The following is a 21523-nucleotide window of genomic DNA, read 5'->3' as shown; positions in this document are numbered from 1 at the left end:
TAATGAACACGGTATTTCCACTCATGCCCTGGAAAAGTTACACTCAAAAAAAAAAGACAAAGAAATAATCAGATTTTTCTACATATTTACAAAAATAAGCCCCCTAGCCTCACAACCAGGGAGGTGGAGCAGCTAGTGATGGGGTATGGGAAGGGGTCTCTGCCTGACCAGCAGTTCCTCAAAGGTTCCCATCCCTCAGCAAGCAGGAGAGCACGGCTCTCGCTGCCGGAGCGAACGCAGGGGCGGCCACACGCCGGGCTCAGAGGACCGCAGCCCCTCAGTTCATCCGCAGCTTGGCATCCCGATGATCCGTGGGGGTGACCATCTCATTGGCATAGCCGTTCTCAGAGCAGAGAGACAGCTCGTCCGTGGTCTCCACGCCGTTGTTGATCTCTGTAGAAGGCAGAGAAGGGGAGACCATTGTCACAGGGAGGCAAGTACCAGGATGGGGAAACTCAGGCACTGAGAAGCTGTGCATTTCTAGCAGATGGGATCCATGTGATCCTACTGGGAGTTCATCCTGGGTTTACTAACACTGCACTCCTTTAAAATCAGTTCTGAAGAGGATCTGCCTTTAAATAGGAGCTCACCTCTAAATTTCAGAGCCTGACAATCCTAGAATCATAGAATCACAGAATGGTTAGGGTTGGAAGGGACCTTAAAGATCATCTAGTTCCAACCCCCCTGCCATGGGCAGGGACACCTTTCACTAGACCAGGTTGCTCAAAGCCGCATCCAGCCTGGCCTTGAAGACATCCAGGGATGGGGCATCCACAACATCTCCGGGCAACCTGTTCCAGTGCCTCACCCCCCTCTCCGTGAAGAATTTCTTCCTGATATCTAACCTAAACCTCCCTGTTTTCAATTTGTCCCCATTACCCCTTGTCCTGTCACTACAGGCTCTTGTAAAAAGTCCTCTCCCAGCACCCTTGTAGGCCCCCTTCAGATACTGGAAAGCTGCAATGAGGTCTCCTCGGAGCCTCCTCTTCTCCAGGCTGAACAAGCTCAGTTCTCGCAGCCTTTCATCATAGCAGAGGGGCTCCAGCCCTCTGAGCATCTTCGTGGCCTCCTCTGGACTCGCTCCAAGTGGTCAATATCCTTCTGATATTGAGGGCTCCACAGCTGGACGCAGCACTCCAGGTGGGTGCTCACCAGAGCCGAGTAGAGGGGCAGAATCACCTCCCTCGACCTGCTGGCCACACTTCTCTGGAGTGTCCTGACACTTCCTGCCACCATCAGAGGCAAAACCGGACCCCGTCATACACATAATGCTATGTGGGAAAAAGTTATCTGTGGGAAAAAAGTGTGAAATACCTGAACTTAATCTCTACCCAAAAAAGGGCAGATTCCTGTAGTTACTGGTTTCACTGGGGAAAAACCTGCAGCCACCACTTCTAATTGTAAACACCCACCCTAAGCAAGAATATTTGTCAGAGGCACAAAAATTTAATACCTACCCCCTACCTCTAAGGATATTTTACATCTAGGGCGTTTTATGTCCAGAATATTCTGGGAAGGCTTAATTCTGCTGTGACCAACTGTTTTCCCAGCTCTGAGTTCCTTGGATTTACACCTGATTTTCACCACCTCTGGAGGGCAGAATCAGGCCTGCACTTCACACAATAAGCTCTTTGAAGCAAGAGTTGTGCTGTGTATGTGCCCGGTACAATAAACCCTGATCCCTGCAGGGGGTCTCCAGCCCCTAAATGCAAAGAAAGAAAACCCAGAACAAAGCTCAAGGAGAGAGTATATTCACATTCCTTCAAACGTGAGTTTTCCAGCTTCATGCACCAACTTTAATCTTTTAAAGCTAAACGCTGCCTTCTTTGTGAGCATTTTAGATCTTTTTGAGAGGTGGGGTGAGATGGCCACGTTGCCAGCGTCTTCTAACACAAACACTGGGAAGAGCACAAGGACTTCATGAATGCCTCAACCGATAGTACCACCAAACTCCAGGTCTACCCCAAAAACTCATCACCACTATGCCATTATTTTAATGGGGTTTATCATTTTTTGACACACTGTTGGCAATTGAGAGTGGAGATGATGTGGGACAGTATGAGAGCTGCATGGCATAACTTGGGGAGCCAAATGCAGGGTTTCTGAGCAAATCAGAGCTCAGACGTGCACCAGTTTGGGATGGATAAGCCATGGCCATATTCCACAGGTGGTTTAGTCCAGCATGGTCAATCTAGTCATCCTGTCCCACCAGCAGATGACTACACCCGTATCAAGATGACCTCCTCCATCAGCAGAGAGCAGGGTGAGAGGTGAGGGATTGAGCAAAGGGCTCTCACCAACCTGCCACATCCATACCTGAGAAGATCAGCTTCTCCTTCATGATCTTGACATCCCGGCTGGACCGACGGACAGCAGCGCTGAGCATGATCTGCTCTGGGTTGTAGGTCCTGATGCTTCCTAGGCGCCACCTGCAAGACAAGAGTGAGATATCAGGGGCTGGTCTCCTCAACCGCGGGAACTTCCTCAATACAAGTGGCCACCAACAGTGTGGAGACGAGCAAGTCCCAGAGACCCTCACGCCTTTTCCTCCCTTGCACCTACGCAACCCCACGTGGTAAGAGGATGTTGAGATGAGCATGTTATCTCAGAGGGGTACAGACATACAAGCAGGTCATCTTTAACCACCCTGAACATCCTAATTTCACCAAGGACTGCAGATACCCCTCTCTATCACATCAGCTACCCAACTGCCCTGAGGAGGTAGGGCTATTTTGACTATCTTAAGTCTTAAGGTTAAAAAAAAGGAACAGAAGAGACCAAGCCAAGTAAAGAAATCATAACGTTTTCTTCACTTTCTGTCATGTTCACTCTTGTGGGACAAAAGATCTTGAAGACAAATTAAGGTCTCAGACCTGAGATGCAGCAATGACACCATCCCCACACAGGAAGATGTCACATACAGCTCCCTTGAACATGATTTCTGCCAGAGCATTTCCCTCCACAAATGCCAGGTCTTAAATGCTTTTACCCAAACCTAACACTTTTTGAACCTTGATGAAACCCAGTGTTCACTAAAAGTTTCCACCACATAAACATGAAGTTGATGGGAACTTGGCTCAATTTAAGATTAGCCAGACGTTTATTCTCATCACTGAATGCATGTAAAGACAATTACTGATGTTAGCAACAAGCAGTGGCAGCAATTTCAAGGGGGATTTTACATTTAAAGCTGTTTTTCAGCCTGAGAGCACCCCTATAGCAGACCCTCAGATGCACTGCTGCTGGCATTAGGAGTGAAAGGCGAGCTGCTGCTGCTGTAGGGGAAAACAGGGCTTGGTGGGCTCAGACAAAGCAGCCTTACCCAAGATCCCACTGCAAAGGGATGCTGTTTTGGCCAGGCTTTTACAGCCTACACCCCACGGATACATCCTACCTCCTGCACACAGGGGAAGGCTCTCAAGTAAATCCCATTCTGCCTGCAGGAGCCAGGGATGTTACAAAGCTATTTGATGGAGAAACAGCAGGGATTCACGGGTGGTTTATGGGATTTATGGCCTTCTGGCACCATCTAGTGGCTCATTCACAAAAGAGAAGGTGATTTTTAAAAACGTGTATATATATATGTATGTATATTTTAGAGTAAGAACCGCCTTCTCTTAAATATCTAACCCCCTCCCCAACCCCAGGGAACAGAGGATTTGAGGAGCCCCACATATCTCCAGCCTGGGTCCATAGCATCAGCCTGACTAAACAACATCCACCAAAGAGCTTCTGCAATTGTCTCAGGACAATCTATCTGGTCGTGATTTCATGGAGTTTCCATCCCCTTCCCAGATCCCAGCGGGTGACACTGTGCCATCAGGCTCTGACCGGGTTATGGATGAAGGCAGATGCTTTGCTACAGAGAAAAGAGGGGTGGAATGGCAACACGACACAACTCACAGACCCATGAAAAGAAGTAACACAGAGGAAGTACGAGGAGATCAAGATATTGAAGTATTTAAAAAAAAAAAAGTAAAAATAATACAAATCATTCTTCTATTATCATCATCCAAGCTGAGCCACTCTGACTTGGAAGACCACCACTTCTGCCCTTAGTGTCCCAAACAGGCAGATCCCACTAAGGTCAATATGGTTGACAAGTGCATAGGATCTCTCAGCACAGGACCCTCAAACTATAATCAGGACCAAAACATACTGCTATGAGTCCTTTTATTTGCCCACAACACCAGGATTTTCAGCAGCAGGCTGGGTTGGTTGCGTGGCCAAAAGGCATGATGATCTCTTGCCCACAGGTCCTAGACATCCCATGGAGGGCATGGGCTACTTTGAGGCACAGACAGCCCAGCCTCAAAGGGGTGCAGGGACCAAGGACTTTCCTCCTCCTGCCAAGAGGAATGACCACTGCTCTGTGCTCCCCATCTCTGGGTGGCTACAGTCAGATCCAGGGTTGTTAAATATGTACGAAGGGCTGATGACTCCTCTCACAGGGGTGCATTGCTCTGATTGAATGAGCTAGGAGAGGGTGACCCCATTTTTCAGGGGTACTTTGAAACACCCTCTTTATAAGAGCCTCCCATTTAATCCCAATGCAACTCCAACACCATACAAAATACCTTTCTGCTGTGGTCAGTAGCCTTTGGGTCTCCAGAAAGCTTGTTAAATAAAAAAGAGCACCTCTCCTACCCCCTCCGACTCTGTTGTGATCGGCCACGTTTAGGACAGCAGCGTGAAAAAAGGCCAGACAAACAGCAGGTAGGTCTTGTTCTGGGAGGTTGGCATCAAAGCAGACCAGACGGACACGGGGTGGGAACAGACTAAAAAATACTGGGACAACAACACAGAGACAGCATACACCGTGTTAGGGTCACGACGGGACCCTTGGTTTGGAGGGGACATGCTAAATGGCAGGGAAAGGGAATGGGATTAGGGGCAGGTCAGGGAGAAAACAGGGTTGTTGGTACCGAGGTGGTAAGATGGAGCGAGCAAAGAGCCAAGCCAGCTGCAACCAGAGTCCCATCCTCCAACCACTCTTGCCTAAAGCCTGCCCAACTCCTCCATGCCTGTATTCTCCTTATTCATGAGCCAGGGAGCAAAGGGGGGAAGGGGAAAACACCCAACCCCTCCGCACCCGTTGGTGGGTTCAGCCCAGCCCCATAGCCAGGTCCTGTTTTGGGGAGATGCCATGAGGATGTAACGCTGCAAGTCCAAGGTACCTCGTGGAGCAGGCAATACTTGCAGGTGGCCAACCCCCAAGGTGGGGGGAGGGAGAGGGGTAGATAAGCATAGACTGGGAGTAGCCAGTCCTCAGAAATACAACCCCGTGGCACACAGCGGAAGGAATGGAGAAGGTAATACGTGGAGAGTTTGGTCCGAGTACAGACACGGTGAAGGCTTTACTGCAGAAAAGTGATGGCGTTTCCCTCCAAGGGGATGAGAGTGACTGGTGAAAAAACAGCCAATACAGGGATAAATCTGGGTTTCCAATTGATGGCACTTCAAATCCAGCATTCCAGACACATTCCCCTCCTGGGTGCAATGCTAGTTCCAGTTTCACAGTGGTGTAACTGGGAAGAGACTCTTGAAAGATCCCAGGCTCTGAGTGCAGTAATTGATGAGCCAAACCTTTCCAGATATTAGCCTTATTAATTCATCCCCAAGGCTGGAGAAACAATACTTTACATAATTGAACTGGTTACTTTATTTTTTTTTAGAACTGGCCAATTTAGAAGAGGTTGGTGTCAAAAACCTCTGGCAAATGCAGGAAGAAGGGGGAATATTTTTGCAGTGGGATCATTTCCATGGAGAAAGCATTACATCCACTGGGAATTTCCCTATTACAATATGCAGCAGGACTTCAGAATAGGGCTGTTTTAAAGGGCAGTGACTTGGATCATTGTAACAGAAGGTCAGATGGCCTTCAAAACATCCACCGGCTTCAGCGTCAGGCTCCCGTGGTGCTCATGGCATGGACTATGCAATGTTCAGACCCTTGTGGTCCCCCTGCGAAGCCAGATGTTTGAAAGCATCATGAAAAGCTGCGTCCTGCCCTGTCCATCTGCAGTAAAGCCATAGCAGAGAGGGAGAAAGAAAGAGAGAAAGGAAGGTTGTATGAAAAAGAGAAAGAGGAGGAAAGCACCAGAATTACCTGATCATGTGATAGCTGTGAGATGCCAGAATGCAGCAGAGAGAAGGAGGAGGAACATGCACAACAGTCAGAGCAGTAAGAAAATAAACAAGGCAAAGAGGCAAAAAAAGATCGGTTAGAAGTCATCACAGTTGGTCTTTCTCCTCCGGAGAGGCTGCCACGATCCTGTCACCAGGGCTGAAGTAGAACAGCAGGAGCAATCCCTACCCACAGCTACGGAGGAGAGACAAGCCATGCACAGGAGAGAGGGCGAGCACATCGAAGCGGTGGCTCTGTTCCCACCCACCCCCTCATCCTTGCATGAAGGAAGCAGCTCTGTTTTGCCCCAAAAAGACCTTGGAGGGGAAAAAAAACCCAAACCTCAAAACCAAACAAAAAACCAACCATGATACTGAAGGGCAAATTCCAAACCCCATTTCCCAGAGCTGAATCACATCAGCAGGCAGTAGTTGGGTAATTCTGCTGCAATTTTTTTTTTTTTTTTTAATATATCATCACTGCTACCAATTCTTTCATGTGGTGGAGAAACTGGAATGGCAGGGAAATGAGTCTCTCCTGCACAAGGCCCTTGGAAGAGCAAGCCCTTTGCTGCAAAAAGTCCAACTTCTGGTGCTAGAGGTTCTTCTTTCTTCCATCGACTTGGGGTTGAGTTATCCCAAGGGAGAGATCAAAAAGAAGCTATTTGGCCCTGATACAATGGACCCCACATGGTCACACCTCTCTGAGCAACTTCTTTCCATGTCAGGTCAGAGACTGGGCAAGGAGCTCAGTGCTCCAGGACCCTTGGGAAAGCTGGCGGCAGTTTCCAGCTCTTCTCACCTGCATCATTCTTACACCAAGGGTGGAAGAGAAATCCCTCAATAATTCTTTCCTTCCTTACCCTGCTTCTAGTCCTAACTCCATCAAGTCTCTTCCAAACTGGAAGAAATTCAATCTGTACAGGCAGGAAGAGTGCAGATACAGCAAGGCCCACATAGCTGCAACTCCTCCCTGTCTCCAAGCATGCATCGTTTCACTCTGCTGTGGGACCTATAGCTGCCATTCAGCAGTTTGAATCAGCTTAATTTCTTCAGCTCTGGTCTCCTGGGTCTGATGCAGGAAAGCGTTCCAAAGCCGACTTTGGGAGATTATGCAAAAGACTGCAAATAGCCCATCAACTCAGCCTTCAAATTTTGCTCTTCAGGGAGGTCAGTCCCTGCTTCCAGACGACTCCATGCATTTCTGTGTCTGACAGAAATACAGGGCCTAAAGAACAGGAACACCTCTCATTAAACCAACTGAGAAATTTGTGGGAGTGGAGGAAGCGTCCAGGGAGCACAGCCACAATGTCCTTCTGGAGAAAAACTTCAATCATCCACAATTCAGGTCATAAGACTTCTCAAATATTTTAATCTCACCTTGGTCAGTGGTTTCATAAGCTGTTGGGAAATGTAGTCTGAGAAGGGAGTTTTGAATCTGCAGCTCACTGCATTACCCCATGCTGGGACCGGGGACCCACTGGGCACAGATCTACCACCATGGGACTGTTCAAGTCATGTTTGAGGGGCTGGAGCACGTCCAGAGAAGGGAACGGAGCTGGGAAGGGTCTGGAGCACAGTTCCTGTGAGGAGTGGCTGAGGGAAGTTGGGGGGGTTCAGCCTGGAGAAGAGGAGGCTCAGGGAGACCTTATCGTTCCATACAATTCCCTGAAAAGGGGGTGCAGAGAGGGGGGTCGGTCTCTTCTCCCAAGGGAGAAGTGATGGGACAAGGGAAACGGCCTCAAGTTGTGCCGACGGGTTAGATGGGATATTAGGGAAATTCCTTCCCAGAAAGGGCTGTCAGGATTGGAAGGGGCTGCCCGGGAAGGGGGGGAGTGACCACCCTGGGAGGGGTTTAAGAGCCCTGTGGACAAGGTGATGAGGGACATGGGTCAGTGGTGGGATGAGCAGTGTGGGCTTAAAGGTCTTTTCCAACCTAAACGATTCTCTGATTTATGAATTTAGACACAATTATAAGTAGACCCAATGTCAAATCCACAGCAGGTGCTGGCAGGAGCAATAGCTTACTGTAAAATGGCAGATATACCCGGGTAATTACGGACCCAGGGGAAGGAAAGAGATTGCTGCAAGCAGATGATGTGGGACAACGCAACAGCATGATCTCTAGCTCATGAGGCTGAAGCAAATTAAACTGCTGCTCCTAACACAAAGGTATTTCGGATATCAAGAAGGAAGGAAAGTGCAGGTCTCTTGATGACTCTAGAGCAGTTGTTTGTGCCTGCCAAAGCAGATGAGATACAGAGCCAGGGGAAGAGGGGGTGCAGCTTCAGAATGACACGTTCTCCCAGAAGGCTGCTGCTTCTCTCTGGAGGGAGCGCATCCCTCCGAGCTCACGTTTTTTCCCAGAGAGGGTTATTACACTGTCACCACTGACAGCTAAAATGCCTCCTAGGAGAAAAGGCACATCACCCAGAGAACACCATGGTTTCACCCAGTATAATCAAGAGGAGGGTAGCTCCTCCTCCTGATTTTTCAATGTCTCAACTTGCTCTGCTCCTAAGTTTTACACTCCACATTTTTTTCAGGGATCCTGGCTAACAGAGAGGCTTCTGCCATGCCCTCATCAAATCCCTGCTCTCCCTTTTCTTTGGAAAAAGGAGAGACTTTATGCAAACTAAGCAACTGATTTAATTTGTTAAATCATAGTATTTCTATGTTTTCATCCAAACAGGAACAAAACTGATTTAAGAAAACTGTAACATATTCTTTTTGGAGACTATAATGGTGGAATCTCTTCTTCCTTTAAAGCATTTTAATCTTTTTCAACATCCATTTCCCTAAAGCATTTACAGTTTCTCTCCCACACACATTTATGAGCAGAACAAAGCTTCTATCACTACTATTCCAAGATCTCTCATTCTTCTTTAAAAAGTAGCGACTCCATCCAATTCAATGTCACTTCTCAGAAGTGGAATTATTGTTTGCAGTCTTTAGGGATTTTTAACAAACAGTTTCCCTGCTATTGCAAACCAAGCGCCTGAGGAGCACGGTGCTCCCCTCTCCCATCTCCACCCCACGCTCTGACCAAAAACACACGCCACAAATACTTGAGAGTCGAGCTGTAACAACGCTACTTACTTCTGGAATATAAAAACTCCTACAATTACGATAAATGAAATGAGATCAGACGTGATCCAGATTAGGTGGTACTCGTCTGGAGGCTGGAAGACAAAAAACAGAAGCAGACCTTAAACCCTCTGGTTTGTACAATCGCAGAGAGACCACACATGGCTGAAGTTACTACCAGGGCAGAAACAAAAGCACAGAGCTGCAGGGGTCATATATAAATCACGTTTATGATAGTTCTAGTGCTAGCCTGTCACCCAAAATTATATTATCAGGATAGACTGCAAACACACAATTTTAAACTCTCCCTCTTTTCATGTGCTGAGATTTCCTCAGAGCTTCGTGGGCTGAAAATTTCCAATCTCAGCTGTACCTTGAGGTGAAGTTAAGATGTTTTTTTTGGAAATCCAAGTCTGTAGGAAAACTCATACACATTGCACGAGACATGCAGGGTCTGTACCAAGTGCTGATGTTAGCTGCTCTGCAGAATCCCCATGCTATATGCATATCATTCTCAACTTCTGTTCTTCAAGGCGCTGGCAACTCTGCCTCCATTTCCCAGTCTGAGTGGCTTTGGTCATCACACCAGCTAAACCCCATCCCTGGATGTCTTCAAGGCCAGGCTGGATGAGGCTTGGAGCAACCTGGCCTATGGAAGGTGTCCCTGCCCATGGCAGAAATTTTGGAACTAGATGGTCTTTAAGGTCCTTTCCCACCCAAACCATTCTGTGTTTCTGTGATCATCAGAACCCAGCACAGAAGCACACTACTTCACCCTGTTTTTTGTGCTGCCCAGGAAAAAACAGCACTAATAAAGACAAGAAAGTGAAGTGATGACAATAATTAATTCCTGATGATGGTCAGAAGGCACCTACCCAGGACAGGCACCAGTGCTGCTAACGAGTTTCTCCTACCCCAAACCTGAACTATTCCCAACCAGGAAAAGGTTGTTGGTTTCATACCAGACAGACCCATCACAACCACCACCACTAATGCCCAGGAGTAATATTTCATTAGAGAAATAGAAGACATCATGCATAAAGATGAATTCACACAGTGGTAGTGTGACGTGGATAAAACCAGTTGGGAGGCATCAACTCTACTGCCTCTGTCTCCCAGCAGAGAACAACCTGTTTTTCTGTTCAGTAACTCTTTGTGCGTCTCAATTCATCCCGTGAAAGCGCATCACAGAGTTTGCAGGGCAATGCTTTAATTAGCCAGTGTTTCTGATGGAGATTAGATCCTTGTATTTTCCAGCCTAATTACAGAAAGGTGACATTTAATGTTACATTTTCTGCATCTATTAAGACCAACAGACAAAATTGACGTTTCCCATTTTCTTGGCAGAAGAGTGTCATCATAAAATTAAGTATTTTGAAAAGTCAAGAGTCTTCTAATTTAGAAGAAAATCTACACATATAAATTTTTCCATTTATGCAAGTGTTGGTATTCCACCAGTGAAGACGCAAAATCTCAGGTTTTCCTGTGGGGCAAAAGTTGCATTTCTTATGATATATCCCAAGCAATAGGTACACATAAACACAGTTTTCTGGGAAAACTCCAGCATACATAAAGTCCTGCAGAAAGTTCGAAGCCATGGGAACCAAATCAAGGTTTTATAAGTGACAAAAATGGAATTTCAAGATGATCAAAAGGGGAAAACTGAATGTTTAAGACATGCATCTTACACGCATCATTATTAGGAGTGTCCAGTATACAGGTGCCACTCAGCCCCACAGAGGAGGGAGCATGGGTCAACAGACATCTATTGCAGTGACAACTATTTCTGCTCCATCGACACCAAGACCTGCTCAGGAAGTCGCTGTATTTTACCTGCAGTTCCCCTATTTTAAAGAGGATTGTTTAAGCACTGTTTACATAACAGTGTTGTTTATAAATTTTACCCAAAATAAGTCTTCCTTCCAAAATCCTCATTTTTGCAGTCCATCAAACCCTGGTCAGGCACTGGAACAGGCTGCCCAGGGAAGTGGTGGAGTCACCATCCCTGCAGGTATTCAAGGAATGTGTAGATGTGGTGCTTCAGGACATGGTCTAGTGGGTACGGTAGTGTTGGGTTGATGGTTGGACTGGATGACCTTATAGGTCTTTTCCAACCTTAGTGATTCTGTGATCAATTCAGTGTATCTGGGCAGAGAGCAACTCAAACCCTGGCTCTGATGGAAACTCTCAAAACTGCAGACAGGGTGCTTCATTCTGGGAACCCACTTTAAGGACATCAAGTCAGGGGCTGAACCCCAGCTCAAGATTTGCAAAGCCCTTCCTCCGTGCCATGTCTGACGGCCTCTTTTACCAGCAGCTTTCTACCAAGACTAGAGTGGGAGGGAGACTGACGTTTTTCCTTCATTTTTCTTTTTTGTTTAACTGAAACACAAGTTAAATGTATTTTTGCAATTGCAAACGTTCCCTGGGCGAATGGAGCAGAACAGATTTGCACTGTTCAGCTGGCAATAAAGCCCAACGAAGCTCCTGAGGGCACTGGGCAGCCAAAGCCTGGCAAAAACTACCGTTTTGTTCCAGCTCCCGAGATACATCCCACATGGTAGAGGGGGGCTCAGATGGCAAAGCTGGTTTGGTTACATCACCCAGGCACTTCAATATGCAGGAAATAGAGATTTTTATGCTGCTGGTGATAGAAGAGCGCACTCGCAGAAGGGTTGGAAATGTAACAGATGGGAGAGCCCTTGGAGGAGGGCTCTGAATACTGGCTGCTTTTCATCGCTGGCAAAGGGACTTTAGGAGTAAAAAGCTGCCAGTGATGTGCACGCTTCCGCCAGCTGTAGTGAAGGACAGATGTTGCCAGCAGCACCATTCAGATGATGATAATTTCTTCTGCCAACAGATTCAGCCTTTATAAAATCATTTTCAATTCTCCAGCTTCAGCACGTACCAGTGTGGGTTTGTGTAGTCAGACGAATCAGTAGGTTAAGCTAAGGCTAAGGACATTGTACACAGATGTTCATCCATCCAGGCAGTAGTCTTGAGGTCCTGCCACCAGCTGAACATGCAGATAGCTCATTAACATTAAATTCTCCTCGTGCTCAACTTATTCTCCCCTCTCCCAAGCAGATCTGCCAGAACAGCAGGTAAAAGAGCTGCCTCCTGACCTACCTTTGGGAGGATCTGTCATCAGAAAACAGCCCCTCCAGCACACGCACTTACACCTCTGCAGCTGTGCTCTTGTTTTGGGAATACTTTGATGCAACTCTTTCATCATTTTCCCTCCACTCCAACATTAATATTTCTGTTGGTCTCAGAAACGCAAAGTGCTGGCGGAGTTTTCAGAAAGTTTACTGGCAAACATGATGTGTAAGGGGGATTTGGTCTCTCGTTGTTCCTTGTCTGGCAGTAGGGTAGCCAGAGATAACACCTCTTCTTATTTGGTTTTAAAAATAGGAAAAGAAGTTTTGAAGCCTGCCTGAAACACAGAAGCCCAGTTTGCAGGGTCACCCCCGTGCCTGCTTCTCCTGCAACTCTACCAGCTGCTCAGCAGGTCTGGAAAGGTGTTTTTCCATCAGAGGAAGATGGAAAAGTCATGTGGGTTAAAAGGGGCATGCAACACAATGTCCAAGTGTCCTAAACCCTGTGTGGGGAGAGACAAGGCCATCTACGAAAGGGATTGTGCAAGAGGAGCATTGATCCATTACCACCTCAGGGCTTAGGCATACAGAGAGTGAAAACCCTCAAGCTCATTGAACCCAACCAAACCTTCCTGGAGAAACCCACTAGACATTCAGCCACCTCTATACCTCCTCTGCATCCCCTCCTTCACAGCAGATTCCCAGACATCGTGCTTACCATTAGCCAGATGGGAAAAGGCACCTTGCGAAGGATGTGGGAGCTGTCGGAGGTGACCGACTGGACGCCGGCACACCACAGGATGGAGTACAGCCAGGGCTCATTCACAGTGTAGAGATTCACGCTCAGGTTCGCCATGGCGTAGTCCCTGCCAGGAAACAGACAGGGCGAGATGTTGAGTCCCCTAGCAAACATCAGACCCTCATCTCCAAGAGGAGAGCTCTTGCCATCAGCCGCTGCTGTAATCACGGCTAGATTTACTGGGTTTGAATTGCATGGAATAGGGTTGATACTTTTTTTTTTAACAGGGCACAGTCACTTCATAAGCAACCCAAGGGCATTGACATCAAATGGTTTGAATTTGAATGCTTTCTTCAGCTCTTGGATGCTCTCTGCCCCAGGCCACAGCCTGTGTTCCCTGCCCATGGCAGGGGGTTTTGAACTAGATCATCTTTAAGGTCCCTTCCAACCCAAACCATTCTGTGACTCTATGTATGATGAGCACTTCTTGTTTTTCTAACAATCACCACATGTAAAATTAACATGTGGCTCAGATGCCTGTAACACTTTATAGACAATTTACTTAATTAAAAACTGACAGACTGCATTTCCAACATCAATTCCTACAATTCCCATGCCCATGTTTTGGGGACAGTTGCAAAGTTACAGCTTCCAGTCTCCTGAGGTCATTTTCCAAGAAGCTAAAACAGGGGTACAGGAGCTATCAGCAGCAAACCAAGCACTGATCATGGTCTCCCTGTACCCATACCATTTGCATAAATTGCTCTGTTTCCTTATCTATGGACCAGAAGCATTGATAATCTCCCTGGCACGGACAGCGCAGAGATTGATCTGTGCAATTCAGTATCAAAGCACGTTGAGGTGGAAGGCCACTGGTACAAGATGTGGACATTCCTCACAATGTGATTGAGCTGCTCCAAAAGCTAAGGTAGTCTCAAGGGCAGGGGTGGCCGCAGCGTTATATCCAGAAGGTGATTTTTGGGGTAGCTGAGGAAACGGGCTCGTTGAGCCTGCTGTGGCTCATGCTACAGGTCTGCAGCAACATTTGACTGGGCACCATAAGGCCTTCAGGGTTCAAAAAAAAAAAACCAAACCACACTTAGGTGGCTGATTTTGGAGACAGCTGAGGTGGGATTGAAGAGAGATTGGAGCTGATGAGCTGGGATAGATGAGAGAGTTGGCATATGGTCCTCTCCATGAGACAGAGCAGGAATTATCCTGCAGGTAAAGCACAGACTTGGTTTTAAGGGAGAATAACTAGAGTGATGGCTGGCAGCCACAGAGACACACCACTGGATTACACTAAATAGGACCATGGTCTCAAACCACTTCAGGCTCAGCTCTTCTCTATTTCCAGCCTAAATATACAGTAAGAAGAGCTCCTTTGAAAATATTTTTCTTCTGCAAACTTGTTTCATTTTCAAATATTTATTTGGGGAAAAAGTTATACTTTACAAAAATAGAAAAGCTTTACTAGAGATAATCTGCCTTTTCTGAGAGGAGGGCAAAGCTGGGAACTAACAGGCTGCACAGTTCAAATACAGGTTCAAGAAGGCGAACCACCCCATCCTGCCAACCCCATTAAAAAAGGAGACCTGGCCAGTCTAAATAGCCAACAAAAGACAATAATGAATTGGATGAATTCTCTGCAAAGAGAAATTTCTGAAAGCATATCCTGACTTTGGACTAATCAAATTCTGTGGTAGCAACTCTGGAGCAGATGAACAAAAGCAAAGGGAAGCTGCTAATGAGGAGGAAAGACAATTTGTAAGCACGCAGTGTGAAAAACTTTCACTTTTTTGAAGAGCTGATAGTATAGTAAGGATCAGGCAGTTCATACATTTGTATTTCAAAATGGATCATCATCTACTGAATTATCATGAAGAGTTAGAGTCAGCTCCTGGGAAGAGCTAGGACCCTGGGTGATGGGTATGGACAAACTTGCACAGCTCAAGATTTGAAGAGCAAGTCCATCTTATCAGACTTGAGATGGAGGTATCTTTTCCAGATACCTCTGTGTAGATAAGACAGCAAGATCAGAAAAGATGCTGCTGGCCAGGGATGCAGGCAGCGCACAAGGATGCCCAGACCCCCGTCATGGAGCTATCACACAGTGTCCAAACAGAGGGCCATACCTGACATCCTCGTTCGTGACCTTGGTGTAACGCAGGTTGAGCTTCACGATGCCCTTCTCCCTCATGCGCTCTGTATCCAGCTTGAGGCCAGAAGTCTGCTGGAAACCCGGCGCAATCTGTCTGACCAGCTGCCTCTCTGTGTCCGGCAGCCACATCACCTGCGGGGTGAGGGAGACAGAGGACATCTATGGCAAAGATATTTCACGGAGCTGGTAACATGAGGCAGCTTTGCAGACACAGTTTACACCAAGCCAGCAGCAAAATCACGTGAGAGACTGCCTTGTTTATCATACAAATTGTCTCAAAGACACTGACAGCTTCCCACATTTAATCAAATGCATTTCAGGATTATCCTCGAGTGCAAAGGACTGTAACACACTAAATCTTAGAGGTGAAAAGGGTTGAGATAGAGGTATCAGGCCAACGGCTCATGAGAAGAGACATGGCATACCCTTGAAAATCCATCCTCCCTGCCCAGTTCAGGGCACAGAGAGAACTAAGGACATGAGGCTAAAACTGACAGTGCAGACAGGATGCACAACAGAAGCCTCTCATGATCCCATTGCAAAGACGAGTTTTATTCACCCTTTTACCTGGGCTAAATCTGCTCCAACCCAGGGCAAGGATTTCCCTAAGTTTATAACATATACTTTGAAAGTGTGTCAAATTAATCCCTGTTAATGCGCTCAGCTGCCAGATGTAAAGTGGACACAGGAAACAAGCTGGGCAGGTTTATGCCTTGTGCCATGCAGAGGCTGGGCCCAACCAGATGATCACAGCAGGACCACTGGGCATTGCATTGCTGTCACCCCTGTTTAATAACTCAGTGACACTCATCTACTAAAGCATCAGAGCAGCACAGACGCAGACATATACTTTTTCGATAGGGAACCATAAAACCTGGGAGAGAAATATCACTTCACAATCCCACTTCTATGCTTCAACTATTTTTCTCCTGCTCTCCATTCCATTATCCAAGGAGAAGGCAGCATAGTCTTCCCCCTGGATATATCCAAGCTGTCAGAGGCATGTGGGTAACACTATCACTGCAGCCACATAGTTAATTGGAAATTGGGTGTCAGTGTCTGTCATTAGAGAGACAGATTGGAGCTAAAAATAATCTCCTTCTGGGCCCATCACTGTTCAAGTCAGTGATGAACTTGTCTGTGCATGCAGATACAACTAATTGGTACAGATGAAATATCTGAGTTGCGAGTGATGTAGTCACTCCACTTGCCAGCCTCACTATCCTGTTTTCAACCAGTCCACATTCAAGGAAGTGCACAGGACAAGTGAAAGGACCAGATTTCCTTCTCAAGACAGGCCACAAAGAGAAGTCTTCCAGGGGACACCCAGAGTACCCAGGTCTGGATGCCCTTCTGACACATGGGAAGCGGTGGTCTTCCTTCAGAAGAGAGGATTTCGTCAGAGGGAACTCCTGATAGGCTACATGAAATTCTGTGTGGTCAGAGGACACAGCTAACAAAGCTGGCTGGGCTCCAATAACAACAGCACAGAGCTGGAAATGAAAATGCTTGGCATAACCCAGCAAGGACAATTCTGGGACAGAAATGAAAAGTCTTGGTGAGATATCTGCATATACATTGACCTGTAGGTACATTGACCTCCTTTGGCTGAAAACCCCTTTTCTCCAGACACCCACTTCTCCTCCAAGCAGAAGCTGACTCTAGGCTCAAACAGTTCCTCAGTCCAGGGAGGATTATTTAAAACCAAGGAGTTGGAGGAGGAGGAAGGGCTCTCTGCTCCTTACAACTGGTCACCAGTCTCAGCCTCTTTTATCATGTCCAAGACTCTTATCGAATCACTTGGTGGGAAGGGACCTCAGGAAACCTCTACTCCAACACAAACCAGGGCCAGCACTGATTTCAAACAAGGTGCTCAGAGCTTTGTCCAGTTGCGTCTTGAAAAGGTCTGGGGATGGAGATCCCTCAATCTCTCCTGGTCCCTCTCTACTCTTACCTGCCCTCACACTGAGAACTAGTTTCCTCATATCCAGCAAAACCCTATCCTGTTCCAATTTATGTCAGTTCTCTCTCATCCTCCTGACACGCAGCCCAGTGAAAAGCTTAGGTCTAACTTCTCAACAACCTCCTTTCCAGTATTGGAGAGCTTCTATTAGATATCTCCCAAGTCCTTTCTTTTCCAAGATGAAGAGACTTAGTTCCCTCAGTCCCTTGACCAGTTTTGGTGGCCTCTAAAGGTCTTGCCTCAGTTTATCAACATCTATCTGCTTGTACTGGCAAGCTCCATGCTGAAAACAATTGCTGAGTAAGGGGAATAATCACTTTTCTCCATCTATTAGCTATACTACCATGAGTACTGTCCAAGATGTTATCAGGACTCTGAGATCACCAGCCTGGAGGCACCGTCCTCCCCAGCATGACTTCTTGGCATAAAGTGGCATTTCAAATCAAGAGTTCAAATGGAGCAAATGAGACACTCAAGGATTTGGGGAACCCATAAAGAGGGCAATTTTGGAAACATCAGCAACCCCACAGAACTCACAGCCTGTTGACGAATTCCGGATGCTAGGATGGTTTCAAGGGTGATGTTGATGTAAGTGCTGTGGTAGGGATGTGCTGGTGGCAGGTTCTGGAAGTTCAGGATGAGTGATGTGTTGTCCTTGATCACCTCTAGCATATCTGCCAGCTTGCAGACTGACTGGTTGGCAGCTTCTAAGTAGTCAGACCTTGAGAGAGACCCGGCCGTCCAGAAAGGGTCATTCTGAAAGCAAAGCACATCCTGGTGTTAGTGCCACAAAGCCCAGACTCCTCCAATACAGGTGAAGGCCCTTTTCTATCCCACCCTGGCAACAGTGGGGGATGTTGACATCTACACTTGATGACCATCTTGCAGCTTGCTGAAACCCCATGCCTCAGTTTCCCTACTCAAGGAGAGGTCACAGATCCTTACTGAAAGCAAGGTGTGCTAGGCAGGTCACCTCATTTCCAGGAGGAGAACAGAGCGATAGGGCAGTGATGTAATTTTCCAAGGTAGTAAGCTAAAAATGTACTTTCTCACACTATGCACATGATCATCAAGGATACTTCAGAATGCAAAAATAAAGAGGACCAGCTTTATATAACTAAGGATGATCAGAGAGGAGCTGTGGGCTGTAGGAGGAGACAAGCTCCTGACTTGAGGATATTCAGGAATGACTGCTTCCAAGTACAGCCAAAAAAGCAGCCTTCCAGCTGCTGCCTTGGCCCTTCCCATCTGGCAAGCAGCAGTTTCCCTGCATTCCCACTCCTACATCTGCAAACCAACCAATATGCTGTGCATCAGCATGTGCAACTGTAATATATATCCCCATCCTACCAGCCCAGATCAGAACAGCAATGAAGCTACAGTGGTTTCAGGCTTCCACCAAACGAGCACCCAGAGGGCTTCAAGGAGACACATGAAAGTGGTATCTGAGCTTGCATCACTGCAGCAATGTCTCAGCAAGCCATGTTCAAGCTTGCATGAATGTGCCAGTGTGCTGCAACCCTCCTTCCAGACCACAGCTATTGCTCTCCAAGAAGGTTACAGCCACAGGCCAGAGCGCAGCTCAGCAAAAAGAAATCCCACCTGCAACCTGGCTGCATGCTGAAGGATGGGTCAAGCCCATCTCACAGCAATTCTAACCCCCCTGGACTTGGAAGGCTGAATTTCTCGCTTTTTCTTAGTCAAGACTTGTCTTCAAGAATTGTCTCCAAAAGTAAATTAAAGAAAAATGAACAGCATATAACACACTGTCTTTTCTGTTCTCTTTATAACCACATTTGCCCTTCTGGGGATCTTGAAGTTCTCCATAGTGTCAACGAGACATTAAGACCTCTTCTGCCAGGTGGTGGAATAGGCACAGAAAGACAATGTGCATTTTAGACCAGGTCTAAGTTTAGTTGAGAACAGAACTAAATGTGGATCATGGATTCTTGGTCTAGCTGCACTTCAGCCCACTCCAGCGAGGAGATGGATCTATACCTCTCTGACTCAAAGAGGGTTGAGGCATGACACTTCATCCCACAGCCATGACTTCAGGACACCCTCCCCATGGCCCTATGTACCTGTAGGAACCACTCTCCAGCATTCAGCTTTTCCAGGTCAGTCCAGTTGAACATGGAGGAGTGCTCGTAGGCCCGCTCTGGAAACACTTCCTCCACGTTTGTTGTTCTCCTGAGTGTCTTGTCATGCATCAGAAATGGCACCCCATCATAGCTGCAAAGACAGTCAGAGGCCTCATTAGAGGTGGAGGTGCTCAACCACATAGATAGTACTAGAAAAATAGCTGTTCCCTCTCAAGCTTCTCTCATGGTTTCACATCAAAATCACTGTGAAGATCTCATCCCCAGCATCCCCAAACCCAGTTGAAATAAGATGGACCCAGCAGAAAGTCTCTCAGATACCTGCTAGATGTTTGCAGTCATTCAATCAAATGCTGACATATCCCTACACATCCCTTCCTTCCTCCCCAAAAATGTCCAGAGTGCCAAACTCTGGTAGCTTGGACAGGAACACCCACCCTGAATGCTCACACTAACCAAAGCTTTCTGCAGTGTCCGTAGCTCCCAATAATGTCAGAGGTTTTCCATACCCTGTATTCACAGAGACACACACAGACTACCTCAAATTGTTAATAGTAGATGATGAGCAAGATTTTCACAGGCTCTCAGACCATATGCGAACTTAATGTTCGGGGGCTTTCAGCAAAATGCAAGGTCTCCAAGCTACCAAAAATTGCTCTGAAATTATCTTTTTCCAATTCAAAATTGGTTTCAGGAAACAGCCATGCTCATATGAGTTAAGTTCATGCATCTTAAAGAAAACTTGCCTCCCAGAAGAAATTAAGTAGCCAAATGTATGCCCTGTGGTCATTAAGCCACCTAGATATTACAGAACAAGGGTTCTGGGAAACCTAAAAAGCTCTTTAAACTTTCTTCCATCCCAGTTTTCTGTGGCTGGATCAGTAGTAACACCACACAGAGTTTCTATCAAGGGCAGGGGAACAGTTAGTCTCACTCAGAAATCAAGATAAACCCAGCGCAGCCAGCCTGATTAGGCTGATATTTTCCAAACCAAGGAGCCCATCTTCAAAATAAGAAAAGTCAGATAAGGTCTGGAAAGAAGATGGGGTTAAAATACAAATCCCATTTGAATTAGGGGACAACCCAGAGCACTCACTCCCAGAGCCAGAGGGGAAAACAAAATCCAACTTTAGACGATGGAGTAAACACTGTCCCAGCTTTACCGTTACCTGAAGCCCCTTATCACAAAGGTCACTGTCATCTTTAGTTGCTATTTTTAGTAAGCACTGTGCCAAACCCCAAGCAACATGCTGACACAGCAATATTATGCTCAGCAGCACACCAAGTTGCTGCAATCGAAAGGGTTTTTAACAAATACAGTTAAAAAATAAAAGTAAGAAAAATGCTAAGCAACTGTGGAATTAAGAGTGCGGAGTGTTCAAGGGAGATAGGAGCTCGAGTCTTAACATCTCATAGCAGAGCATCATCAGATACTGCTAAGCCTTAACCACAGCGCGGAAATCCTATGGGGCACTTAACATTCGCTCCCTCCTGTCTAATCCTTCCCCTTTCGGAGTCACTCAGCACTACCCAAGGCTAACCACAATGTATTAGCAGGCACAGGTTTGAAAAAGTAATTCAGAGACAGAAAGCAGAGCTTTAGGAGAGATGTGGGAGGAGGTAGGAAATGAGAAAGGAACACACAATGATACTACGCCCCTGCTGCTTGAGGCAAAGCTGGCTTTATAACCAGCACTAACTTTATTTTAAACATTTCCATAGAATCACAGAGTAGTTTGGGTTGAAAGGGACTTTAAAGGTCATCTAGTTCCAACCCCCAAGTTGGAACTAGATATAACCAAGGCAACCCAGTGTGGGGTGTGTAATGGGTAGGGAGCAGGGTGTGACAGGTCTGAGTCCAAGCAGTCAAATCATGTGTCTAGAGGAACAGGGAGACATCCTAGGGACATCCCAAGTGGAATCGACCCATCAAGCCACAGGCAAAGAGCATCACAGAATCATAGAATCATAGAATCTTGTAGGTTGAAAAAGACCTTTGAGATCATCAAGTCCAACTGTTAACCCCACACTGCTCATCCCACCACTGACCCATGGCCCTGAGCACCTCGGCCACACGGCTCTGAAACCCCTCCCGGGGTGGGGACTCCCCCCTCCCTGGGCAGCCCCTTCCAATCCTGACAGCCGGTTCTGGGAAAGAATTTCCCTAATAACCAACCTAAACCTCCCCTGGTGCAACTCGAGGCCACTTCCTCTTGTCCCATCACTTGTCCCTTGGGAGAGGAAACCAAC

At 46.8% G+C, this 21523-nt stretch overlaps 1 protein-coding gene across 1 annotated transcript in view; it reads right to left on the bottom strand.

Annotated features, from left to right (window-relative positions):
- Window positions 1-277: 277 nt before the first annotated feature.
- The window catches only part of GDPD5 (glycerophosphodiester phosphodiesterase domain containing 5), a gene marked incomplete at its 5' end in the record, with an annotated part of 43768 nt that continues 22522 nt past the window's right edge, over window positions 278-21523 (bottom strand). The window contains 8 exons of the mRNA XM_010159185.1: window positions 278-393; window positions 2317-2429; window positions 6110-6124; window positions 9226-9308; window positions 13030-13177; window positions 15186-15343; window positions 17712-17930; window positions 19256-19406. Of these exons, the coding sequence (XP_010157487.1) occupies window positions 278-393; window positions 2317-2429; window positions 6110-6124; window positions 9226-9308; window positions 13030-13177; window positions 15186-15343; window positions 17712-17930; window positions 19256-19406 (1003 nt within the window). The remainder of the gene's footprint in view (window positions 394-2316; window positions 2430-6109; window positions 6125-9225; window positions 9309-13029; window positions 13178-15185; window positions 15344-17711; window positions 17931-19255; window positions 19407-21523) is intronic.

The sequence above is a fragment of the Eurypyga helias genome, unplaced genomic scaffold (assembly GCF_000690775.1).
Source record: "Eurypyga helias isolate BGI_N326 unplaced genomic scaffold, ASM69077v1 scaffold4669, whole genome shotgun sequence".
NCBI classification, from domain to species: domain Eukaryota; kingdom Metazoa; phylum Chordata; class Aves; order Eurypygiformes; family Eurypygidae; genus Eurypyga; species Eurypyga helias.
This window is presented reverse-complemented; position numbering and strand designations above follow the sequence as displayed.